General features: G+C 40.7%; 1 protein-coding gene across 2 annotated transcripts in view; it reads right to left on the bottom strand.

The window, feature by feature from the left end:
• Positions 1-21,506, bottom strand: part of KLF7 (KLF transcription factor 7) — an 85,551-nt gene that overhangs the window by 40,912 nt on the left and 23,133 nt on the right. For both annotated transcript variants that reach the window (XM_036920303.2, XM_036920302.2), the window contains exon 2: positions 3,829-4,453. In XM_036920303.2, the coding sequence (XP_036776198.1) occupies positions 3,829-4,453 (625 nt within the window). The remainder of the gene's footprint in view (positions 1-3,828; positions 4,454-21,506) is intronic.

Raw genomic sequence — 21,506 nt, 5'->3', positions numbered from 1 at the left:
ATGCCAGCACAAAGTGCTCTTCCCAATGAATAAACCATATGCCCATTTTTATATGCTTCCTTTCACTAAGATCCTGCTATTTCACAATATTCCCTTTGTCCTGGTCTCTCCCTCATCCTTTTCCACCACTCCCCACCCTTAGTTCTCCCATCCCTAACTTCACCTCCGTGGACAACCAGTATTTGTGCTCTAGCTACAAACCTGAACATCTGCTACCTTCAAAAAAAAAAAAATTGCCTCATTGCCTAACATCCTTCAGGGCAAAAACTTTGAAGGATTTAGCATCCTCAAAAAAAAGGCACAGAAGGAAAAAAACAAAAACAAAAATCAAAAAGGATATCTTTCCCAGCTCAATAAATTCTATCTATAAAAAGTTTAAATAAGTAACACTTTAAAAATTCTTGAATGCAAGCAAATCCATGTTACCAACTGTGTATTGTCTTTCTTATGCATAGAGGAAGACCCACACATTTTCCTTTATTTCATTTTTGTAACTATGTCTCCTTTTCAGCATATTACCATTTGGAAGAAATATGGCATATATATAACTCTGGAGAAAAAAAAGGCAATATTTTCTCTTTGTGCTGGATGGTTTTCCCGTTTTTTTTCCTGTCCCAAAGTACTTCCCCAACAGAAAGACAAGGAAGTATTTTCACTGAATTGAAGTGAGCCCTGTGGTAAAGTGGCTTGCCTGAATCCATCCAGAGCCTGTTTCCTTAAACCTCATTTCAACAGTTGGGCAGCAGCTCGCCCCACTCCACTCACTCTTATTACTAAACCCTTCTTGAACCCGAATTCCCATCACCATTTACCTTTGCCCTCAAGCTTTTACTAGTCCATTTCCTTTATATGTTTGCACTTAATTTGATTCCATCCTTCATGCTTTTTTCATTATTCTTAGTTCATCCACACCACATAAATTATCACCTTTGTTTTCAGTTCCCCATGTGCCCCATTCACACCAATTCCAAATAAATACTTCTGATTCTCATCCATTTAATCCAAATTAATTCATATTCCTTCTCCCCATCCTCCATCCTCACCTCTGCCTCCCCTCCTGTCTGTTTCTTTTTCACAGCACCTACTTTTCCTCCCATGCTTGTCTCCAAGGTTTCACAGGCAAAACACCTCTGGAGGATTACAAGGCAACTGCTTCCTGTGTTGTCTTCGGGAAGTTGTGCTCTACCGTACTCCCAACCTCCACGAGCCAGAGCCTGCACACAGTCCTGCCGTCCGTAAGCATCATAATCCCCACACTGACAGCACAGGAGTGAGGAGAGAAAAGCGTCTTGCTTTCGGGTGGTATGTAACTGGCTACCTGGCTTATCTCTAGTTTACACCTTTACACATGCTCATCCCTAATCAAGATCCACAGAATGGTAACTACCACCAACTACACCACTGTCTGTAATGAGCTCTTATGACCTGCCAAGTATCTGACATATTTTTACTCATCTGCTCTTCAAAACAATCTAGGAGGTAGACAAAATTACCCTTATTTTACAAATGAGGAAATGGAAACTCAGGGAAAATAAAAAACCTAACCAGGTCATAAATCAAGTAAGTGGTAGAGCCAGAACTCAAACCAGGCCCACCTGACCATAAAGCTCTGCTCACAGCCCCTCTGTGCTACTGCTTTTGCTAATAGGGCACCGTGCCTCCTCGAGTAAATTCCCTATAGGGAGAAGTCTCTCCACTTCAGCCGGCCACAGGCAGTGGCTGCAGGTGCTGGGGAACATGATGAGCTCCACCTTGATCATCACTGAGTGGACAAAGCCTAAAAAACACAGCACCACATGAAGGAGGACTCCTACGAGCTTTCTTTCTGACGCCGGTCGGGAGGAGGGGAAAGAGAAAAGAAAACGCTCTGGACTCTCTCCCTGCCCCCACCACACACGTACACAAAAGGACCTCTGCTTTCCCAGAGCTGTCCAGCCCCCACACTAGGCAGGATGTTGCCTGTCTTAGCGTCAATAATTGAGGAATGTGTCCATATCATGAATTGCACACCCCCAACAAAGCTCAACATTCTTGCCTCATCCAGCTTTCTCTGGTTTCCTGGGCACAACAGGAGATGAGTCATGACTGAAGCCTGGGAGCACTGCAATGCCTTGTCGTTACTTACTCATTGACTTGAGAAAGAAAGAAAGAAAAATGACATTCCGGACAGTGTCAAACACAGAAAAAAGCTGACAGTAGCAGGAAGCATTAGCTGTGGTGCCTGTGGAGGGTGGAACTTGAATCCAAACTCCTGGGAAACCGTAAGTGGGTCTCTGCACCTGAGCCATGCAGTTCAAAAGTTATGTTGGGAGACCTTCCCCTGAACCAAGTAAGAGCCACATGGGAAATTAAGTTCAGAATTAGAGTAATATATGCCTAACTCCTGTGCTGCAAAGAAGCAATGTCAGCTCTCAGCCTCCCGTGGGAATAACTTTGAGGTTCCAAAAGGTGACATGTTATGTCTTCTAGTCACATATTATGCATCCTACTTCAGGAAAGTTCTTCTGTACTGCACAAAGACATTTCACAGACCACCCCTCATCCTCCCAGAACCTTAGAGCTAAAAGGGCCCTTAAGAGCTGGATTGTCTGACAGATGTGGAAAATGAGGCCCAGGGAGGCAGAGACACACTCAAGGCCACAGAGTCAGTTAGTGGCAGAGTCAGAACTAGTACCCAGGTTTTTCTGATTTGCCAGCCAATAATTTTTGCTGTGGTCTTCCACAAACCACTACAGAGCACCTGGCAGACAAGCAGTGAGCCCAGAAAGACCTCTCATCAGACACTCCCTAAACTCAGAGCCAGTCAACCACTGCTCTCCGACTATGCTCTTATTCTGTCGCATATACCTTTGCAGCATTTCCCTATTCAGCTGACACTGTGCAAGCAGTATGCAAAAACCATACTGGCAATACACTGTCAGAGACTCACTTAAAAACCACCAATGACAGTAATTGCTTCTAGTATGCTCACACGAGGAAGAGACACCAGCCCTAAGCTTCTACCTCAAAGCAGAGAACAAAGACCAGTTTCAAGGAAAATGCCAGTCTTACTCTTTTCTCTGTAAACACCAGTCTTCCAAATCATCCCATTGCTCCAAAGATCGACATGATTCCTGGGAGTTACCACAGAAATCCTGAATAAAATATACAGTCCCCATTGGTCCCCACCACCCCACACCACACACATAGCAATGTAATCACTTTAGCAACTTCTCAGTAACAAGCTCATTAAAAAGCAGTTCTGCCATCTCTCCATAAAGCACGCACCAGAGAGCAATGCAAGAGAGGAGATGACGATTAATTATAGAATGATCACATCTAATGAACTCTGAAACCCTCCTGCTGTTGGTGACTTTGATGAAAAATCAGAGATGCTGGGAAAAGAGTGAACAGGGACACCCTGACTACCTTGTTTAACCGTGAGTTCTTTCAAGTGTACCTCCTCAGATTCCAGCGTCAATCAGAACTGTAAACTATACTCATAAACAATGAAAAGTGTCAGGAACGTGACAAGCACGTGTGTCGTATGTAGCTGTGAGTCCCACGACCACAGCCCCATTCAGGCGTCCCCAGAGCTGCTGGCTGGCACTGCCTCCAAAAGTTATCCCACAGCCTGCGAGCGACAAAGCCCTGTCCTGTGCTTGGGACATCTGGAGAGCTCAAGGTAACCAGTCAGTCACTCCACTTCCTGCCCAGGTCCTCCTGCTTCTCTACCGCCTCCCAGTCAGCCCAGATTCCCCTTCTCGGGACAGAGAGGAGCCCTTCCCACCGCGAGGCTAGAGGACAAAAAAGCAGCAGAAACCACGTGCGGCCAACTTGTACCACTACCTGTGTGAGTCCTCTGGTGGGCCTTTAAGTGGGAGCTTTTTGTATAAACTTTGCGGCACCCGTTAAACTGACAGCGGTGAACCCTCTTCTTGTTTTCGGGGCATGCCTCAGCCCCTGGCCCTCCTTGCTCACTGTCGCTCTGTCCACTCTTAACCGTCCCGGCTGCCACGGCTGCTGCTGGCGCCACCCCGCCCACCTTTACTGAGCCGAGGGCAGCCTTCTTGGCCACCAGTTTCAACGTCACCGTGCCATCCACGGCTGAGAGAGTCTGTGAAGTTTTGACCAGATGGCGACTGAGCTCTGGGGACGATGGGGGCGTTAATGAGGTCACTGCGTTGAGCTGGGCCTGGTTGACGGCTGTGTAGCTGTCTAGAGAAGAGCTGGTTGGCTGGAGGCTGAGGCAGGTCTCAGATAGCAACTTGTCCCGAGAGAGCAAAATGTCCACTGCTGAGCTCTTCTCACAGATGGTGGCTTCCACAGGGAGCAGCAGGGGGTCTAAGCGCCTGAAGCTTTCCTCAATGCACGGGGGAGGAGAAGCGCGGAGGAAACAGTCCAAGTCTTCACCAAAGGTCTCTGAGATCCTCCGAGGCTCGGTCTGTAGGTAGCGTTCCAATTCAAGGCATGTCTGCAGAGAGGAGGAGGGAGGGAAAGAAACAGCCATCAGAGGCAAAGAACAACATGAGGCCACATGGTGGCAGGCAGAGGAGAAAGACACAGAGAATGGTTTTGTGGCTGATATCTGAAATTCTCTTGTTGAAAGGTCTGACCTTGTTTTTTACTCCCTGAACACTTCTGAAGGGTTCATAAGGGTCACATCATTTCAGCTGTATGACTATAGCTGCACAGAACTAGAGGCCCAGAAGGGCTATCTCACACTATCACATGACTCCCAGAGAACACTGAATGTTAAAATTATCTCCTGCCCCACAATTCAGTTCAGCAGGTGAGATGCTCCAAGCACCCTTAGGAGTTCCCATGTAAACAAGAAGCAAAAAGAATCAAAGTTTTCATACCAAGACAAGACTTTTCATACTCCAACATTGTTTTCCAAATAGGCTTGAGCAAGTCACAAAAATAAATCATTTTCCAACTTGCTCTGAAGAACAAACCATGCCCACCCAAACCAAGAGGTGACCTCAGCCACAATCAGCCAACAGTAAGCTCTGCCTTGAGCATGGCTGGAGTTCCTAAGCAACAGGAATGGATGTTGTTCTAAAGAATGCCTCTTGTAAAACCTTTGATACACAAGACAAACTCCCTTTGTTTTCACCGAGTTATTCAAAATACAACTGCTACATATGTTGTGGCAAGGAACATGAGCCCCATTACAATGCTTCATCACCTCTGACTGATGATAAAAATAGGTTCAAACACAGCTATCTGACTTGGTAAAGATAAGACCCAATATATTTCAACATGAAGTTTTCACCTGAAAAAGAAATGGAGAAAAAGAATGGAAAAGTTGAGTTTCAACAGATGATGCACGGTACTCGTAAGTCTTTCTAAGATGGTTGGAAGCACTTTTATGGCAATTTTAAGTTTGTAGCCTAAAAGCTCTCTCCTTACTTAAAAATCCTACTCTTTCACTATCTTCTATACCACTATGGTGCTAACTTGCATCATCAGCTCAATTTGCTCTGACTCTTGGCCTTCAATAAGGCAAATTTAAATTTGAGGGCAAATTTAAAATGTGACTAGCTCCTAATTTACTACCTCTGCAAAGCTTCAATGATTTTAACATTATCAATGTTCTGACTCTAGCCTTTTATTCTGTTAAGAATATATTTTAATGATATACCTGGTTGTGTTGTACCTATCAAGGATTTTATTTTGGTGACATTTCAAAAGATTGTTTTTGTTTTTGTTTTCTCCTTCTTGGCCCATTTAATCTCCCATAACAGAGATAATAGAGATGCACTGTCAGTGGGGTTTGCATTTTCTCAGCACATACTCATAGAACTGTAAGGTTTTAGAGTGCTTTGTCTTGCTTTTATGTTGGCTGTGCTTCTCTAATGTTTGCATATGTCAGCATTTCACCTGTTTTCTTGGACTGCATTTAATAGCTATGCCATGCCCACTATTCTGACAAAATTCTAGCCACCTACCTGAAGTTAGTCACTGATCTCTACATCAGGATGCACTGATGGTCACTGCCTTTGGTATTTTCCATCAAGCTGCCCTCCATGGCTGCCAGTGCCCACCATATCCTTGCACCATCCAGTGCCCTATGGTTCCTCAGCTGCTTGTTGCACTCATTGCCTTCTGAGTACCTCAAGCTCTACCTGTAAGGTTTTCTTTCCTATTTGCCGAAGTATCAAATACCACCTTATCCTTTATCCTTCAAAATCCTTATTGTTCATATTCTTCTACCAGTTATATATTTATCTGTCTTGTATCCCCTATTTTTTAAATTATTTTTTATTGAGGTCTAATTGACATATTAGTTTCAGGTATACAAAGTAATGATTTGATATTTGTATACACTGCAAAATGACCATCACAATGATTTTAGATACCAAAAAGAACGTTTTTTGTTTTTTTTTAATCAGCCTTCTGGTAAAATTCTGCATTAATAAGAAAACCGTATTTTTAACTATGAATCACCTTGGATCTCACTGTTGAAATTTTAATAGTATAAACTAATGAATGGCTCTAGTCTCCATTCAACACTCATTCACAAGTGTTCATTCAACTACTATGTTCACAGCAAGGTGCAAGGCTTTCTATGTGTTAGAAGGGGAAGACAGAGTAACAGGTCCATGTGATGAAGGGACGATCATAAGCTGAAAAATGACATGAATATACAAAGCAAAGTGATACCAAATAATATAGAGTGTGTTGATAATTTCTAAGGGGATGAGCGAACAGCTAATTTTATACTCTATAATATGGAAGTATTAATCAAGGAAAGCTTTTTGGAAAAGTAAGTTTTGATTCTATTTTACGTATTGATTAAATAATAGCTCTGGCTGAGTAGCTTCCAGTAGCTTTATATTCAAAACTAGTACTACCACCTTCTCAGGTCTAGAAATTTATGTTATCCTCACTCGCCCTTTTTCTGAATTCCATGTCTCAAAAATTTGCCTTTCCCTTTTCCATCTTATTGCTAGAAATTATCATTTACTTCTCTCCAATACTGAAACCCTCAGTCTTAGCTCCTGTAAATTCACTTGTGAATTATGAGAACTTACTCCTGAAACCTCCATTAAGCTTCCGCTTCCCTTTTTAAACCACCACCTAGCATGCCCAAGTGCCTAACAACCAACAGATACAGACTGCCTATCAAACATGACAAAATCAACTTTATACTATTACTTTGGTCATTCTACCTCCTTCATTCTACAAAAGCCATCTACTGACACCCTATCCTGGACCATATTGAGGATGGCAATCTTAGAAATGACCACCAATACATGTTTTCTGAAACACAATTGTAATGCTTCTTCAGCTTTATCCAAAGGTCAGAACCAGAGCTCTGAGTTATATGGATTATAAACTGTCCTCAAGGCAGTTCCCTGCCTCACATGCAAGGACTATTTTGCACACCCAGTCACTACTATCTATGGATAAAGCTTGTGTATGCCATATCATCTGACATACCCTCTTGTTCAAAGATTTGAAAGTCACTAAGAAGCTGCTGTGTTTGTTAGGAAGCTCAGGTAACTTCATAACCAGAGTTTTGAGGAAGTGGGATATTCTAAACACATGTACATACATTTCTGGGAGGACTAAGAAAGAACCTACCCAATATTCTCTAGCTTGAATCCCAGGAGCACATGGGTCACACTAATGACCTAAGAAGGAGATAACTCCCATCACTAAAATGTGGGAAAATCTGGACCACCATAGAAAGACTATCACTTGCAATCCTAATACAGGGCATCCTTATTCCAGCTGAGAATTAGAGAAGTATGAGTGGCCATCAGGATGTGCTGGATAGCCCTACGACATTATTATGAAATAATATTTGTCTCGAGAAATCCAGCTCTTATAATATTCCTCTTAGAGCAGATGTCAATCGAAGCTCATCAGGAGTGTTGGAGATCAAAATGTTAAGGATGAGGAGGATTTTAATATTAGATTATTTCCAAGCAAAAGAGGAAGTTCATTTCCATTTTTTTAAATGATTACAAGAACTCCCTTAAAAAATACCTATGATGTTTAATTGGAATTTGAGATGTCAGTTATTTCCTCATAGATTTTAATGAATAATGCTAAGGTATATATAAAATAAATGTGTATATGCATGTATGAGTACATAATCATAAATTTCCTAGCTCTGTCTTTGGGGCAACTCCACAAGCAAAGATGACCCAGTAGCAGTAAGTGCACTAAGCATGAAGATCTTGGTTTCTAAATATCATATCTAATACAGGGAAAAATAGCTCCTTGAAGAAATAGTTGATTCAAAGACTGGGGCAAAGAATATAAAAGATGAGCCTAGCATATCTTATAGTATCAGAAGTTAAGCAAGTGTTCATAAAGTGATGGTGGTATGTCAAAAAGACTCAGTAGCCAGCTTGAAGGATCTCTCAACAGCCAAATCTGGATAACTTGAGCAACAAAATGAATAATGATAATAATGGAATTTAACCCATGTTATAAAAATATCTATGAATCCATAGTTATATAAATGGTTGAATAAATAAACAAATGGAGGGGAAAGGTCAGCTTCTCCTCACAGTAAAATAATAATTAATAAACAGAGAAGGAATGATGGAAATAGAAAATTGCCATTAAGCAAACAAAAAAAAAGTAATGACTATGGGCAAGAATCATGACTGGATTCTGAAATTAGTAGATCTAAGTATAATGAGAAACAAGAAATTTGTCTAGTCTCAGAGTAACGCCCCCCCACAAGATACTTGTTAATTACAAAGACAAAAGTAATAATTTTACAGTGGAGAAACCTGATGCACCACCTTAAACATATGACCAAAGTTAGCAGCACTAGTAATAAGACATGTACCCCTGACAGGAGAGGCTTAAAAGAGAACATTATTCTGCACCATTCCTGCCAAAAATATATAACCTCAATCTCATCATGAGAAAACATCAGACCTAGCCAAATTGAGGGCTACTCTATAAAATAACTGGCCAGTTTTCTTTAAGAGTATTGAGGTCATGAAGAACAAAAGGGGGTTGAGAAGTTATTGCATATTGGAGAAGACTGAGGAAACATAACCACTAAATGCAGTGGATCTTGTTCTGGATCCTGGGTGAGAAAAAGGTCATTGGTGGGGAAAATACTGTAATTCTAATAATGTGTATGGATTAGTTAATGTTATTGTATCAATGTTGATTTCTCAGTTCTGATCATTGTACTGTGGTTGTATAAATTACAGGAAGCTGGGCAAAGTATATGGGAATCCTATGTACTATTTTTGCAACTTTTCTGTAAATCCAAGTAATTGCAAAAAGAGAGAGAGAGAGAGAAAGGAGAGAGAGAGAGGGAAAGAAACATCCATCAGCAAACTAAAGTTCCCCCAGTTGTAAATTTAGATATAGAATTCAAATGTTTGTTTATCTACCAAGACCAGAGATTTACTCTGTCCAAGTCACACTCCAGGCAGGAAACACCAAAACAGAGTTAGCAGATATCAATTTAATTACATAAATTATGCCTTGTCAGCACCTCACCTTGGAAATAAGAGGTTTTCCTCCACCTGTCCTAACAATACAACTTAAGGCTTGTACCACTGAATCAACCTCCACCCCCTTAAAAATCCACTACAGTCAGCAATGGGAAGGAAATGTGCCTAAGTACAAAGTGATTTTCTTATTTATGAGGTACAAATGAGCTTTGTGAAGACTCCCTGATAGACAAATTTGAAATGCATGGCTTCTTCCTCTTCTAGTTGCCTAATAAATATCACCTGAACTTGATTTTGAAATGATCACCCTGAAATCTTTAATACTCTCTCCATTCTGTTCATAGCCTTACTGCTTGTTGAAACATGCTTATTAAAAGTAGTTATCCAAGACGTAGTTAAAAAAAATTCAAACCTATTATTGCCATGCCTACTATATCTATGGTAGGCTCCAAAGGCAGAAGTTGACAGAGAACAGGATAACACGTCTTGTAGTACAAATTTTGTTCACCAAAATCTCCCTATTGTTGGCATGAGGTGGTTATTTTCAAGGGATCAAGAAATATGTAAGAAATCTGGTCATATATGCACATGATGATGCCAAAGTTACTAAATGGTTTTCATTCAACTTGTCTCTCATCGTAAATTACATGAAACTTGCCATTCAGGATTGCCAGCGTCTTCAGTCACTTTGGTCATTTCCCCTACAACCCCCTCCAAAAGGATTTCCTTCACCTATTTTCCCCTTTACTTTCCCTCAGGTTCATACGCTTGACACAACCTTTCATCTTCCCTCCCACTAACCATCCTTTCATTCAAAGTTCAACAGAAAGTCTATCCCCTTCAGGAACCCTGATCTAGAAAAGGGAGTTAAGAAAATATGCTGACTGCCAAGTGTTGAGAGGCATGCCTCTTCAGTCCTAGACAATTAAACAGTATCTCCAAAATGAATCTAAGAGTCCACAGATTGGTGTTATGTCTGGTTTATTATGATTATGATCTCCTTGTGGTTTTAATTTTTATTTCCCTAATGACTAGTAATGTCAAGCATCTTCTCCTGAACCGGTTGGCCTTTCGTGTATCTTCTTTGGAGAAGTATCAAGTCCTTTGCCCATTTTTTAACTGGGTTATTATTATTATTTTTGCTATTGAATTGTATGAGTTCTTTACGTATTTTGAATATTAGCTCCTTATCAGATAAATGGTTTGCAAATATTTTTATCCCATTCCATAGGTTTTCTTTTCACTTTGTTGATGACTTCTTTTGCTGTACAGAAGCTTTTTAATTTGATATAGTCCCATTTGTTTATTTCTCATATTGTTGCATGTATTTTAGGTCTCATATCCAAAAAATTATTACTAGGGCCCATGTCAAGGAGGTTTATTCCCATCTTCTTCTAAAACAGCCATCATCAAAAACACAGATAACAAGTGCTGGTGTAGATATGGAGAAAAGGAAACTTATGCACTGTTGGTAGGATTATAAATTGGCATAGCTACTATGGAAAACAAGATGGAGGATCCTGAAAAAATTAAGAATAGAACTACCATATGATCCAGCAATTCCACTTCTGGGAATACAGCCAAAGAAAATGAAAACACCAACTCAAGAAGATATCCGCACCCCCATGTTCACAGCAGCATTGTTTACAATAGACCAGACATGGGAACAACCTAAGTGTCCACTGATGGATAAACAGATCAGGAAGCCATAGCACATATACACAATGGAATATTATTCAGCCATATAAGAAAATGAGGAGCTCCAACCCATCTGCAACAACATGGATGGACCCTGAAGGTATTATACTAAGTGAAATAAGTCAGACAGAGAAAAACAAAAACAAATATTGTATAATCTCACTTATGTATATAATCTAAAAAACTAAAAAAAACCAAAACTCCACAAAAAACAAAACTCTTAGAAAAAGAAATCAGACTTATAGTTACCAGAGGCAGAAGGTCGGGGAAGGGGTAACTGGAGGAAGGTGGTCAAAAGGCACAATCTTCCAGTTTTAAGATAAATAAGTACTAGGGATGTATGTACAACATGCTGACTAGAGCTAACACTGCTGTATGATGCACAGCAATGTTGTTAAGAGAGTAAATCCTGAGTTTTCATTACAAGTGAAAAATTTTTTTTCCTTTTTTTTTTCTTTTCTTTTTATTCTATCTATATGAGAAGATGAGTGCCGGCTGAACCTACTGTGGCAATCATTTCACCATTTCGTTGGAATTATATGTAAATCAAACCATCATGCTGCATGTTTTAAATCTGTACAGTGATGTATGTCAAAACTTTCTCAATAAAAGTAGGAAGACATATTTTAATAAATTAATTAGAAAAAGATTATGATCTCCTTAAAGCAATGACCACATTCCTATACCACATGTGTTTTCAAATAATAAAAATTCTCATTTGGATCCAAACTTTTACCTCTGTTGGATGGCCGGGATGTTCAAGTATTTGAAGTGGTGCAGAGCTGTAAGAGTTAGACCTTCTGAAAGAATGAGTTAGAGTCTCCTCACAACCATCCCCCACCACCGCTGTCTCCACATCCATGTTCACCTGGGGCCCATGGTAGTCTAGGTTCATCAGTGTCATCCCTTTACAACCAAGAACATAAAAAGTTCCAGTTTTAAATATAAGACAAAGCCATTGGTCCAGTGGTTTTGCCACAACTCAGTAACTGTCACGAGTAATTATTTGGAGTCTTTGGATCCATGTATACTCAAGCTGGTGAATCAAAATCAATAAATAAAAGAAGCTATTTTTCTGGAATAATATAGTCCATGAAATAAAATCCCACCTACTACTACCTATGTTTACTATCAGCTATCAGTCATTTGTGGTCCCTTTAGCCAGATGCCCTTAATCCCACTCATTCCACTGATCTCACTAACCTAGAAGATCCTCCAAGAGTTGCAAGTACAAAGGGATAAGACAAACCGGGAAAAGAATGTAGATACAAAAACATGGGGAAACAGGTTTCCATTTCGTGGAAACTTGTGAAGTCACACTTCTTCTGAGATCAGACCTTAACCTGATGGTGATGATGGTGGCAGGGATGCTCCTAGCAAGGACGGAGTGCTCTTCATTCCCAGAAACAGTGCTCCCTCAGGTAACCGTGCACACAAGTGACTGCGCTTGGCTGCCCATGGGAGCCCCTTCCTGACATTCATTATGTGTGGTTTCGTCACGTGCTGTTAACCATGGTGCCACAGTCCCCAAAGAGTCTGAAGTATAGAAACAGGGAGACAAATCCCTTACCTTTCTCCTGGGATTGCCCCAAAGTTTAATTACTTTTTTGTGCTTTGAAATCCTCACACACATCCGAGAATGGAAATTCAAAGTAACACAAAACATGATACTGATGGTAGGGTAATTTGGGCTTCTTTTTTAAAATGACCTTCTAAACTACTCATTCTTCTCTAACTTATTATTAGATATGCTTACACTTCACACTTTTCACTCATTCCACAGAGTCCTCTGTCTCCTGAAACCAACTTGAAAAGCTCTGTAGGATTGCAAAGATTTGTATTTCTGGGAACTTTGTGCATTTTTTCCCTTCAAAGGATGATATGATGTAATGGTTCTGACACATTTCTAGTCTTTTAAAATTAGGTCAGGGTTGAAAGATGGGAAAGGAAGTGGAAAGTATGGCCAGAGAGCTCTGGTACCATTTTTCTCAGGGTTTGGAGGAGGAAAAAGAAGCACCATGGTTAGCAAGCTCAGTTAAGCCCATGGGAGAACCTCAGACACCAAGCACTTGAACTTTATTGCCCATTTTCCTGGGCAACATTTCAAAGTGTGTTTGAGGAGAAGAATCTAACACTGAACCTAACCCATGGCAACGAGTATGTATGAACCAGTGACAAAAATTCATAAGACCTAGAAAGTGATTCCTATGAAGATTTTAAACAAATACTTCTTCTTGACTTTCACTGCCAGAAAATGTTAGGGTGGAAGGTTAGGAGAGAATGAATTTTGTCCAGAAAAAGTGGGTAAGCAACTACATCGTATAAGTGAAAATCTCTTACTGAATTTTTTAGCTATTAGGTTAAAAAAAAAAAAACCCACATCAATAGCACACACACCCCAGAGGTACAAAACAGCATTACACATCTCCTCAGAACTGCTAACTCCACAAAACCACCACGGTGCTGTAAGCAGTGTAAAGATCGCATTCCTTCCCACTGTTTCTCACATCAACTGGTAGCTGGAGCTGAAACCAAATTAAATATTTCCCTCTAGTAATTTGTAAATTCTGAGAGACAATGCTGTGAAAATTAATTGAATCCTAAATAAACATGAAAGTTTGGGAGTTTCTACCAAAACCTTTTCAGCACTTCTCCTCCCCAAACTATTTTCAACATACAATGAAAATATTTGTTTGTATATTTTTCCTTGGGGAGGAGGGGGAGGAAGGAGACAAGATTAAAGGACTGGGGAGAGGGTGATAGCTTTGAAATAAGCAGCCTCAAATACCCCTTTCATCTTCCAAGGATTTCTTAACCCATGAAAGAAATCCCCCAAACAACTCAAATCCCAACTAAACATTAAGGCGAGTTCTGAAGTCATGTAACCTGGGCAGAGCTGGAGTCCAAGTCTTATGCTCCTTGAGGAAAGGCTCTGGGGTCCCCCACACATCCAACCACTTGGAAAAGCATTTTCCCCCCTCAGAATGTCTGTGATCCTCAAAATTAAGTGTCCACTAGGGACAGGTTGGCCTATGCATGGGGAGGTCTTCCTAGCTTGGTGCAGTGTTGTTTTTCCAGATGTTACTTATCAGAACATACCAATTCAAAGCCTATTGCTCTGGCTTCCACCCACAATTGCTGCACCAACCCCCATCAGCCCTTAAGAAGAGTCCTTCATTATTATGTGGCCACAGGACTGTAACTAAATTTAAATTTATTCGAGGCCATGAGACACCACTGTTCATGCACAGCTGCATCACATAAGATGCTTGAGCTGCTATCAAATCAAACCTCTATTTAGATTGACACATGCTGGAGGAAACCCCATTTATTACGTTCTAGCTTGAAAATAAGTTCATTAAATGTCCCTGCTTCAATCATTACACTTTCATGGACAAAATGAAATCCATGCCTTAATGGTCAATGAAAAATCATCCTACACTAGAGCCAAGACCTAGATCTGGGCTGCAAGTGAGGTTTAAAAAAAAAAAATGCAGAAGTGGCACTCCTAAAGGAAAAACGCATCACTCTGCACAAGTGTGCCAACCAGTCCTTGCTCTGGGAGGAGGGCACTCTATCCCAGTAACTCATGAGAGCCGAAGACTTGAGAAAAGGCCTCCCCTCTGAGGAGTGATGGCTTCCCAACAACAACAATGGCCTGACAGTTTTTCAGCTTCACCATTAATTTTCCATAAAGAGCAGTTTTCTCCACGAGCGCTTGTGTCAGGCAGGGCCTGATGCTTCAGAAACCTGTAATTATTCTTGGCTCCCCACCCCCCACAGCCTCTGCACCTGTGTCAGTTCAAGGCACCAGCTGGCCGTGTCTTGCCTCCTGCCTCTTAAGGGGGTGGGGTGGGAGTGGAGGGGTAGGGGAGCCTTCATTGAAAACCCAAACTCACATTACTTGCCTCTTCTTCTAAAATGCAAAAACAGAACACAAATTTTAAACTTGCCAATCTCATCCCTTCCCCCAATGGGTCTTGCCAAAGGAAACAAATAAACATTAATTGGCTAGAGAGCCTTCATTCAAACCAAAATTACTGAAAAACACAGTAACAGGGAAAGGTCTGACAAGGGGTTATTAATCCTGTTTTACAACCCGCTCTTACTCAACCCCCACCCGCTCCTGTTAACTTTGCACACACATGCACACCCACTCTCCAAACTCCCCGGGCCCCTTTGCGCTGAGTGGCCAAGATGGGAACATGCCGAACACATTACATCATCTCCCCTGCCTCTCCCAAATCACTTGCACAGGCTGACTCAAGCTACTGGGATTTTTTTTTTTTAAAAAAGCAAACTCATTTCATTGACTCCCTTCTGGCACATGGCTACATCCTTCTCAGCTGGATTAATTAAATATGCCCTTCCTCTAAACTCCCATAAAAAATACATATATGCTTCTTTTACCCCAAAGCACAATTGTACATGTGTACTATGTACAGACACGTGCGCACACAACACACTTTCTTTCTCACACACTTTTGCTTTCTCTCTCTCACACCCACTTGAAGCTTGAATTTCCCAAGAACAAGAGGTTCAAATCCCATAGGGGCTCTTGGTGGCAGATGTAATTTAGTGGCTGGTGATCACAGAGGATATTTTCAAAACTGAGAGTTTTCAGGAACTTTCCACTGTGGAATGCTAAAGACAGCGTGAGGGCACCGAGAGGAATGAATGTTTGTTCCATTCCTCAGACTGTGTAAAATGGCAACCAAAAATACAATGAAACTGAGCCCTAAGCTGCCTTTTCTGACATGGATGGTTGTACATTTACTTAATTTAAGGTACATGGAATCAACTTCTCAAAATATTTAAGATGGCTGCCTGGGTGCGCCCCTGTGCTGCTCATCCCTGTTAAGGAAACAGATCTGCCCACGTAGAGAGACAGAGGGGAGGAGTTAAAGAGTATTGGCCCTGGAGCCAGACTGCCTGGGTCCAAAAGCAGGTTACACTACTTACTAGCTTGCACCACTATGGGGCAAGTTACTTAACCATTCTGTGCCCACTTCCTCATCTGTAAAATGAGGTAATGGCACCCACCACACAGGGGTGTGTAAGGGTTTAACCACTTGAAATGTGTCCATTGCTTAGAAGGGCCTGAAACACACACACTACATATATATATATATATATATATATATATATATATATATATATATATATATATATACACTGTAGCTAGTACATAATTAGTGTTATTTTCATTACATTTCCAAGAAGACAATAAGTATAAACAAATATATCAAGGGCATGGAAAGGGAAAATGAGTAATACCAAACAATGACCAGAGTACAGTAAAGTTGTTCGGTATAAAAGGTTAAGTAAGCAGGGGACTCTGGCTGAGTGACTCAACTCACTGAGGGCTCAGTGTTCTCATCTACCAGGCAAGTGGGTTGGATTTCTAAGGAATCTACTTGTCTTGAGCTCTAGGATGCTGTGAAACAGTTGAAGGGCAAAGACTGAAACTCATTCAGAACAGGTTCAAGGGAACTGACACAGCTCTGCTGCCCAAATGGGTAGTGAAAGGAAGCAGCTTGGAGAACCTAAAGGTGGTCCTTTGGACCTCATGCCTCAGTTAAAAAGCTTAAGACACTGACTGATCCAAGCTTACAAGATGCCATGCAACTAGTTCTCTGGTTCACCATGGGAATCAGCCTCGCCAGCATCTCAATGTAAACTTCACTAGAATGTAGGTTCCTCACAGACATGGGGACCTGTCCCTGATTCATAGCTGTCTCAAGCATTTGTCGAATGAATGAATGCAGCAACTCCCAAACAATCCCATGGAAAAGTTGACAGTGATCACAATTCTTGACAGAAGCCAAAAATTCTTCCTTCTTAGAACAAAGAACATCAGAAACAATGTGTATGTGTTTACTACCTACATTTCTTGTAGGATACATCAGTATTTCAAGATGTAGGTATAGGTGATATTTACTTTTCAATGTTTTTCATTTGAGACAAAATTTTTAAATGCTTACTGTCTGGGACACATCCAGTATTCCAAAGAGAGAGGCACATTTAGGTTCCTAAAAGGCCATACATAGGTCAGCCCTCAAATTAGATACCTATATGGGAAGCAAAAGCCATTTCCTCACCCCAGAGAAGGTCCCCCTACCTTCTGCTGCTTCCTCTCTCCTCTGACCTCCAGAAACCACCAGGAAGAGAAGCAATAAATACAAGTGGACAAGATGTTATTTTCAACTCTTGTTTCAAATGATACACAGAAGCTGGCATGGGAATCAGGTTCAATACCCCCATTTCCCACACAGCCTCTCCCCTCCCCAGTAACTACTGAACCTGAGCAGGGAGTTTACTTCTTATCTGCAAAATGAGTTGACCCACACTCTCAACAACTCCTTCCAGCTCAAACTTCTTACTGATAATCCTTCAGTGGCCTGCCATTTACACTTTCTTCCTTGACAAGGCAAATCAACTGCTTTGTGATCTGGCCTTACTTTCCTCATCTACCCTTCTCCCATTCACACAAACCAACCAGGGTCCTACCTCTCTCAGAGCCACAGTGCCTTCTGTTCCTGTACCCCAGAATGCAGACTCCCCAGGTCATTACATACCTGCTTCCTTTTAATCTATTATGCTTCAGGCGAACTGTCACTTATCTAAAGAGACATTCTCTGATCTGCACAGATAATGTGGGCCAAACATCTCATTCATTCTCCATCATACTACCTTGTTTTATTTGCTTTTTAGGACAGTCCTAAAAAGATTTAAATTGTTTGCATGTTATTGTCTATCTTTCCCTACTAGGATGGAAGTTCCAGGAGACTAGGGCTTTAGTTTTATGTGTCCACAAATCTGTGGGACCCAGCACAGTACTTAGAAAAGGCACCCAGAACATACTACAGTTGATCCTTGAATAACATGGGTTTGAACTGTGCAGGTCCCCTTATACCTGGATTTTTCTCAGTAAATATATTAGAAAATCTTTTGAAGATGTGTGACAATTTGAAAAGACATCTCTTCTCAAGTTACTTTATTGTAAGAATACAGTATATAATACATATAATATACAAAATTTGTGTTAATCAATTGTTAATGTTATGGGTAAGGCTTCTGGTCATCAGTAGGCTACTAGTAGTTAAGTTTTGGGGGAGTCAAAAGTTATACACAGATTTTTGACAGGGACTCAGTATCTCTAATCCCTGTGTTGTTCAAGGGTCAACATTTAGTTGAACAAACCAGTGAATCAATCTTGTAACTCTAGAGAAGAGTTTAGCTGATCTATCCACGAAGAAATCTATCCTAAAATGTCCATTTTATTAGGTCAAAAGGCTCCATCCTTATTCCTCCTCAGCTCAACTTTTAGCACTGAGAAGGCGCTTGCTGATTCATATTCATTAAACAGCAGTTAAATGGAGCCTCTTCTTAAAAAAAAGAAATCAGTCTTGGGTCCTCAAATCTGCCCATTTCAAATAGATGCAAAGAGGGCATTTCTTCTCAGCAGTCCATATTGCATCATGTGCTCTGAGTGTCATTCAGATGAACAAAACCCACCCCTCCCCTGGCCTCTACCCTAAGCGCTTATTAACCTGTGTCCTGAGGGAACAGATTAAAGGTAAAGGCTCAATCCACCTTATATCATTTATTCCGATTTCTATCATCTAGGAGTACCTGCCTGAAAGAGGTAATTTTGGCAACTGGTCTCCAAAGCAATTGAGAGTCACATTAATTTGGTCCCAACATTGGCAACCCTACATTCATCAGTCCTTAAATGAAAAAATCCATTCATATCTAGTAGTCATCAGGACTTGTATTTTCTGTCATCCTAAACAGTCCCACACTCCATTTACATAGGTGAGATCCTTGGAAATATCTGTTTGGGCCCATTCTGTGACTTTCCCATAAATTCCTAAACACAGAAGCATTTCGTTCTTCTGCATGCCCTTTAAGAATTTTACATAAAAAGATATCTCTACTGAGAAGTATTATTTATTTCAGGATCATTATTTCACAGATATAGAGCCCTCAAACACTGAACCTGGAAGTGAGCCAAAATCCAATTAAGAGGGTATGGTGTTTGAACTAGGCAAGAGCTAAGGGTAAAAATATTGAATATATCTGTACAGGGATTGTGTTTTGGGTGTGTGTGTGTGTGTGTATGTGTGCACATGCACACATATGTCACTGACAATGAAATGCAGATTCTTGTTAATGTATTTTGGATGCCTTTTTCTGAATTTGTCATCATTCGCAGAGTCACAGAGCTGTTCCCTTTCTTGTTCATTGTGTCAGGCAATAGGAACTCTTTCACGTGCTGGCTGGATAAAGATGAGGGAGAAAGAAAGAGAAGGTTTTTCATCATGTAAAGAAAAGTAAATTGTGCTTGGCCCATTTCTGAACCACATTACGATGTTGCAGATTTCAAATTAACAATTCAACCCAACTTGACAGGGAAAAATCAAATGCTGAGGCCCTGCAGTCTGGATTCCAGTAGTTCTGGCACCTCACTTAACCTAAGGTGGCTCCGCTGCTATCAGATGACATGCACTTTCAGGCACACCAGACTCTCACTGAAGAGGAGACGCTAATGTGAATCTTCACTGCCATCCCCTCTCCCCTTTGTTCCTGCCTGAACCAATTTCCATACAGTTTCAAAAAAATCATCAGCCCATGCAAAGGGAAATCCCAATGGAACAAGAACTACATTAGCAGCATAAGGGGGAAAATCTAATTTCCAATCCAGTTGCTTTGTTGTTTCAACCTCCAAGGAAGGTTGCTACATATGCACAACATAAATTAAGTTTTAAAACACCACCGTGATTTAAAATTAATAAAAACTCTCATGGGGAAAAGGTGGTTCTTGGTACAAATCTCCTCACACAGTGAAGGTCAGCTCCACCACAGCTGGTGGGTGGTCTGGGTCTTTGAGATCTCAATCTTCTCAGCCAACAAAGTATTTCAGAACATACATTCATTGAAGCCAATGAACACTACTTAATAGTTTATGGTGAGTGAATTCTCAGTTAAAGGCAGTAACCACATGAAGAATTCTTAAACTGTCTTTTTAACAGGCCTCACTGAGATGTACTTAAATGGTCCGAATCAAGGACTCCTTTTGACATGAGAGGATATGCCAATGAGACTTCCTAGCGCCCTACTTACTGGAATAAAACCCATGGCAAGACACCAGTGTGACTACATCATTAATTAACCTGAACCACATACCGGAACATTGCTGCTAATAAAACTCCCCTCTAAAGAAAACATGTTTTCTCTACTGAGAATCCTGGAATGTGGGCCCCAGCAGAGCCTCTGGCTTAATTAAGGAGATATCTTGATGTTTTGTTTTTATCTGTGATTGCCATGAAATTTGGTCATATTTGGTTTGATCTTCAGTAACTTGAGTTCTTGAATGTGTCTTTTGGAAAAAGAAAATTAAAATGACATCCACACTGCCAGGATTTGCAAACAACTATGTGAATGAAAGGATCATTTTTTGCTAAGGTAGGGATGCTTTATCTGTGCTATTCTTAAAAGCACAGTCTGAGCTCTCAACCCACAGTTCACTGAGTCAGAGATCTTAGAAACCTTCCATTTTCTCTAGAAAACAGGCTGACAAAATCAGGAACAAAGTTATAACTACAGCAGCCAGGTGATAGTGGGACTTTTCCAATCCAACGCATATGAAATGACATCTACTTGGTTACAGAGAATTCTTCTGTGAAAAGCTTCTGAAAATGCTTACCAATATTTACAGTGTAACCCTGGAGTCCCCTGGGCGCCTATACAGGCAGCAAGGATTAAAATCCCCATCCTATTTATGGGGAACCCAACCTAGTCAGGGAAGTTGGGTTTTCCACACTTCTGCAACCAGACTATCAATAAGCCCAGACACAAAACCAAAAGTTTCTCAGCTACTAATAATTAGGCTTTTTCTGGCCCAATGCTAAACATTCTACCAGGATCTCAAAACATTCTAAAAATTCAACAAACTATTATCCCTCAGTAACCCTGGAGGACAAGGATTCCTGATGAAGGTACAGGGCCTTGCTGAATGGGAAACATAACACCCAATCCCAAAGGTCATTTCCCGCACTTTCCAACAACATCCCTATGTAATTTCTCCTGGTGATACTGGAACAAGTGGTTGTGGTTTTGACAACCTTTACTAGATTTCAGAGGTTTCCCTGGCTATTCTGTATCTTTGTTGGACTGTTAAAACTAAACGGGATTTCAGTCATTCCAACCTGTCTATTTCAAGTGTCATTGTTGAAATAGAAATAGAACTAGTTTAATTTTTAAAGATCCAAACTGAGAAAACTTATTATTACAATTTACTGAGGACCTAATTTTATTTGTTTATTGGGTTAACAACAATTATATAAAAACCAGAAGTGATATACTTTTTTAAAGGGGGGGAGC

The sequence above is a fragment of the Manis pentadactyla genome, chromosome 6, assembly GCF_030020395.1.
Source record: "Manis pentadactyla isolate mManPen7 chromosome 6, mManPen7.hap1, whole genome shotgun sequence".
NCBI lineage: Eukaryota > Metazoa > Chordata > Mammalia > Pholidota > Manidae > Manis > Manis pentadactyla.
Note: the sequence above shows the minus strand (reverse complement) of the source record. Positions and strands in the feature narration are given on the sequence as shown.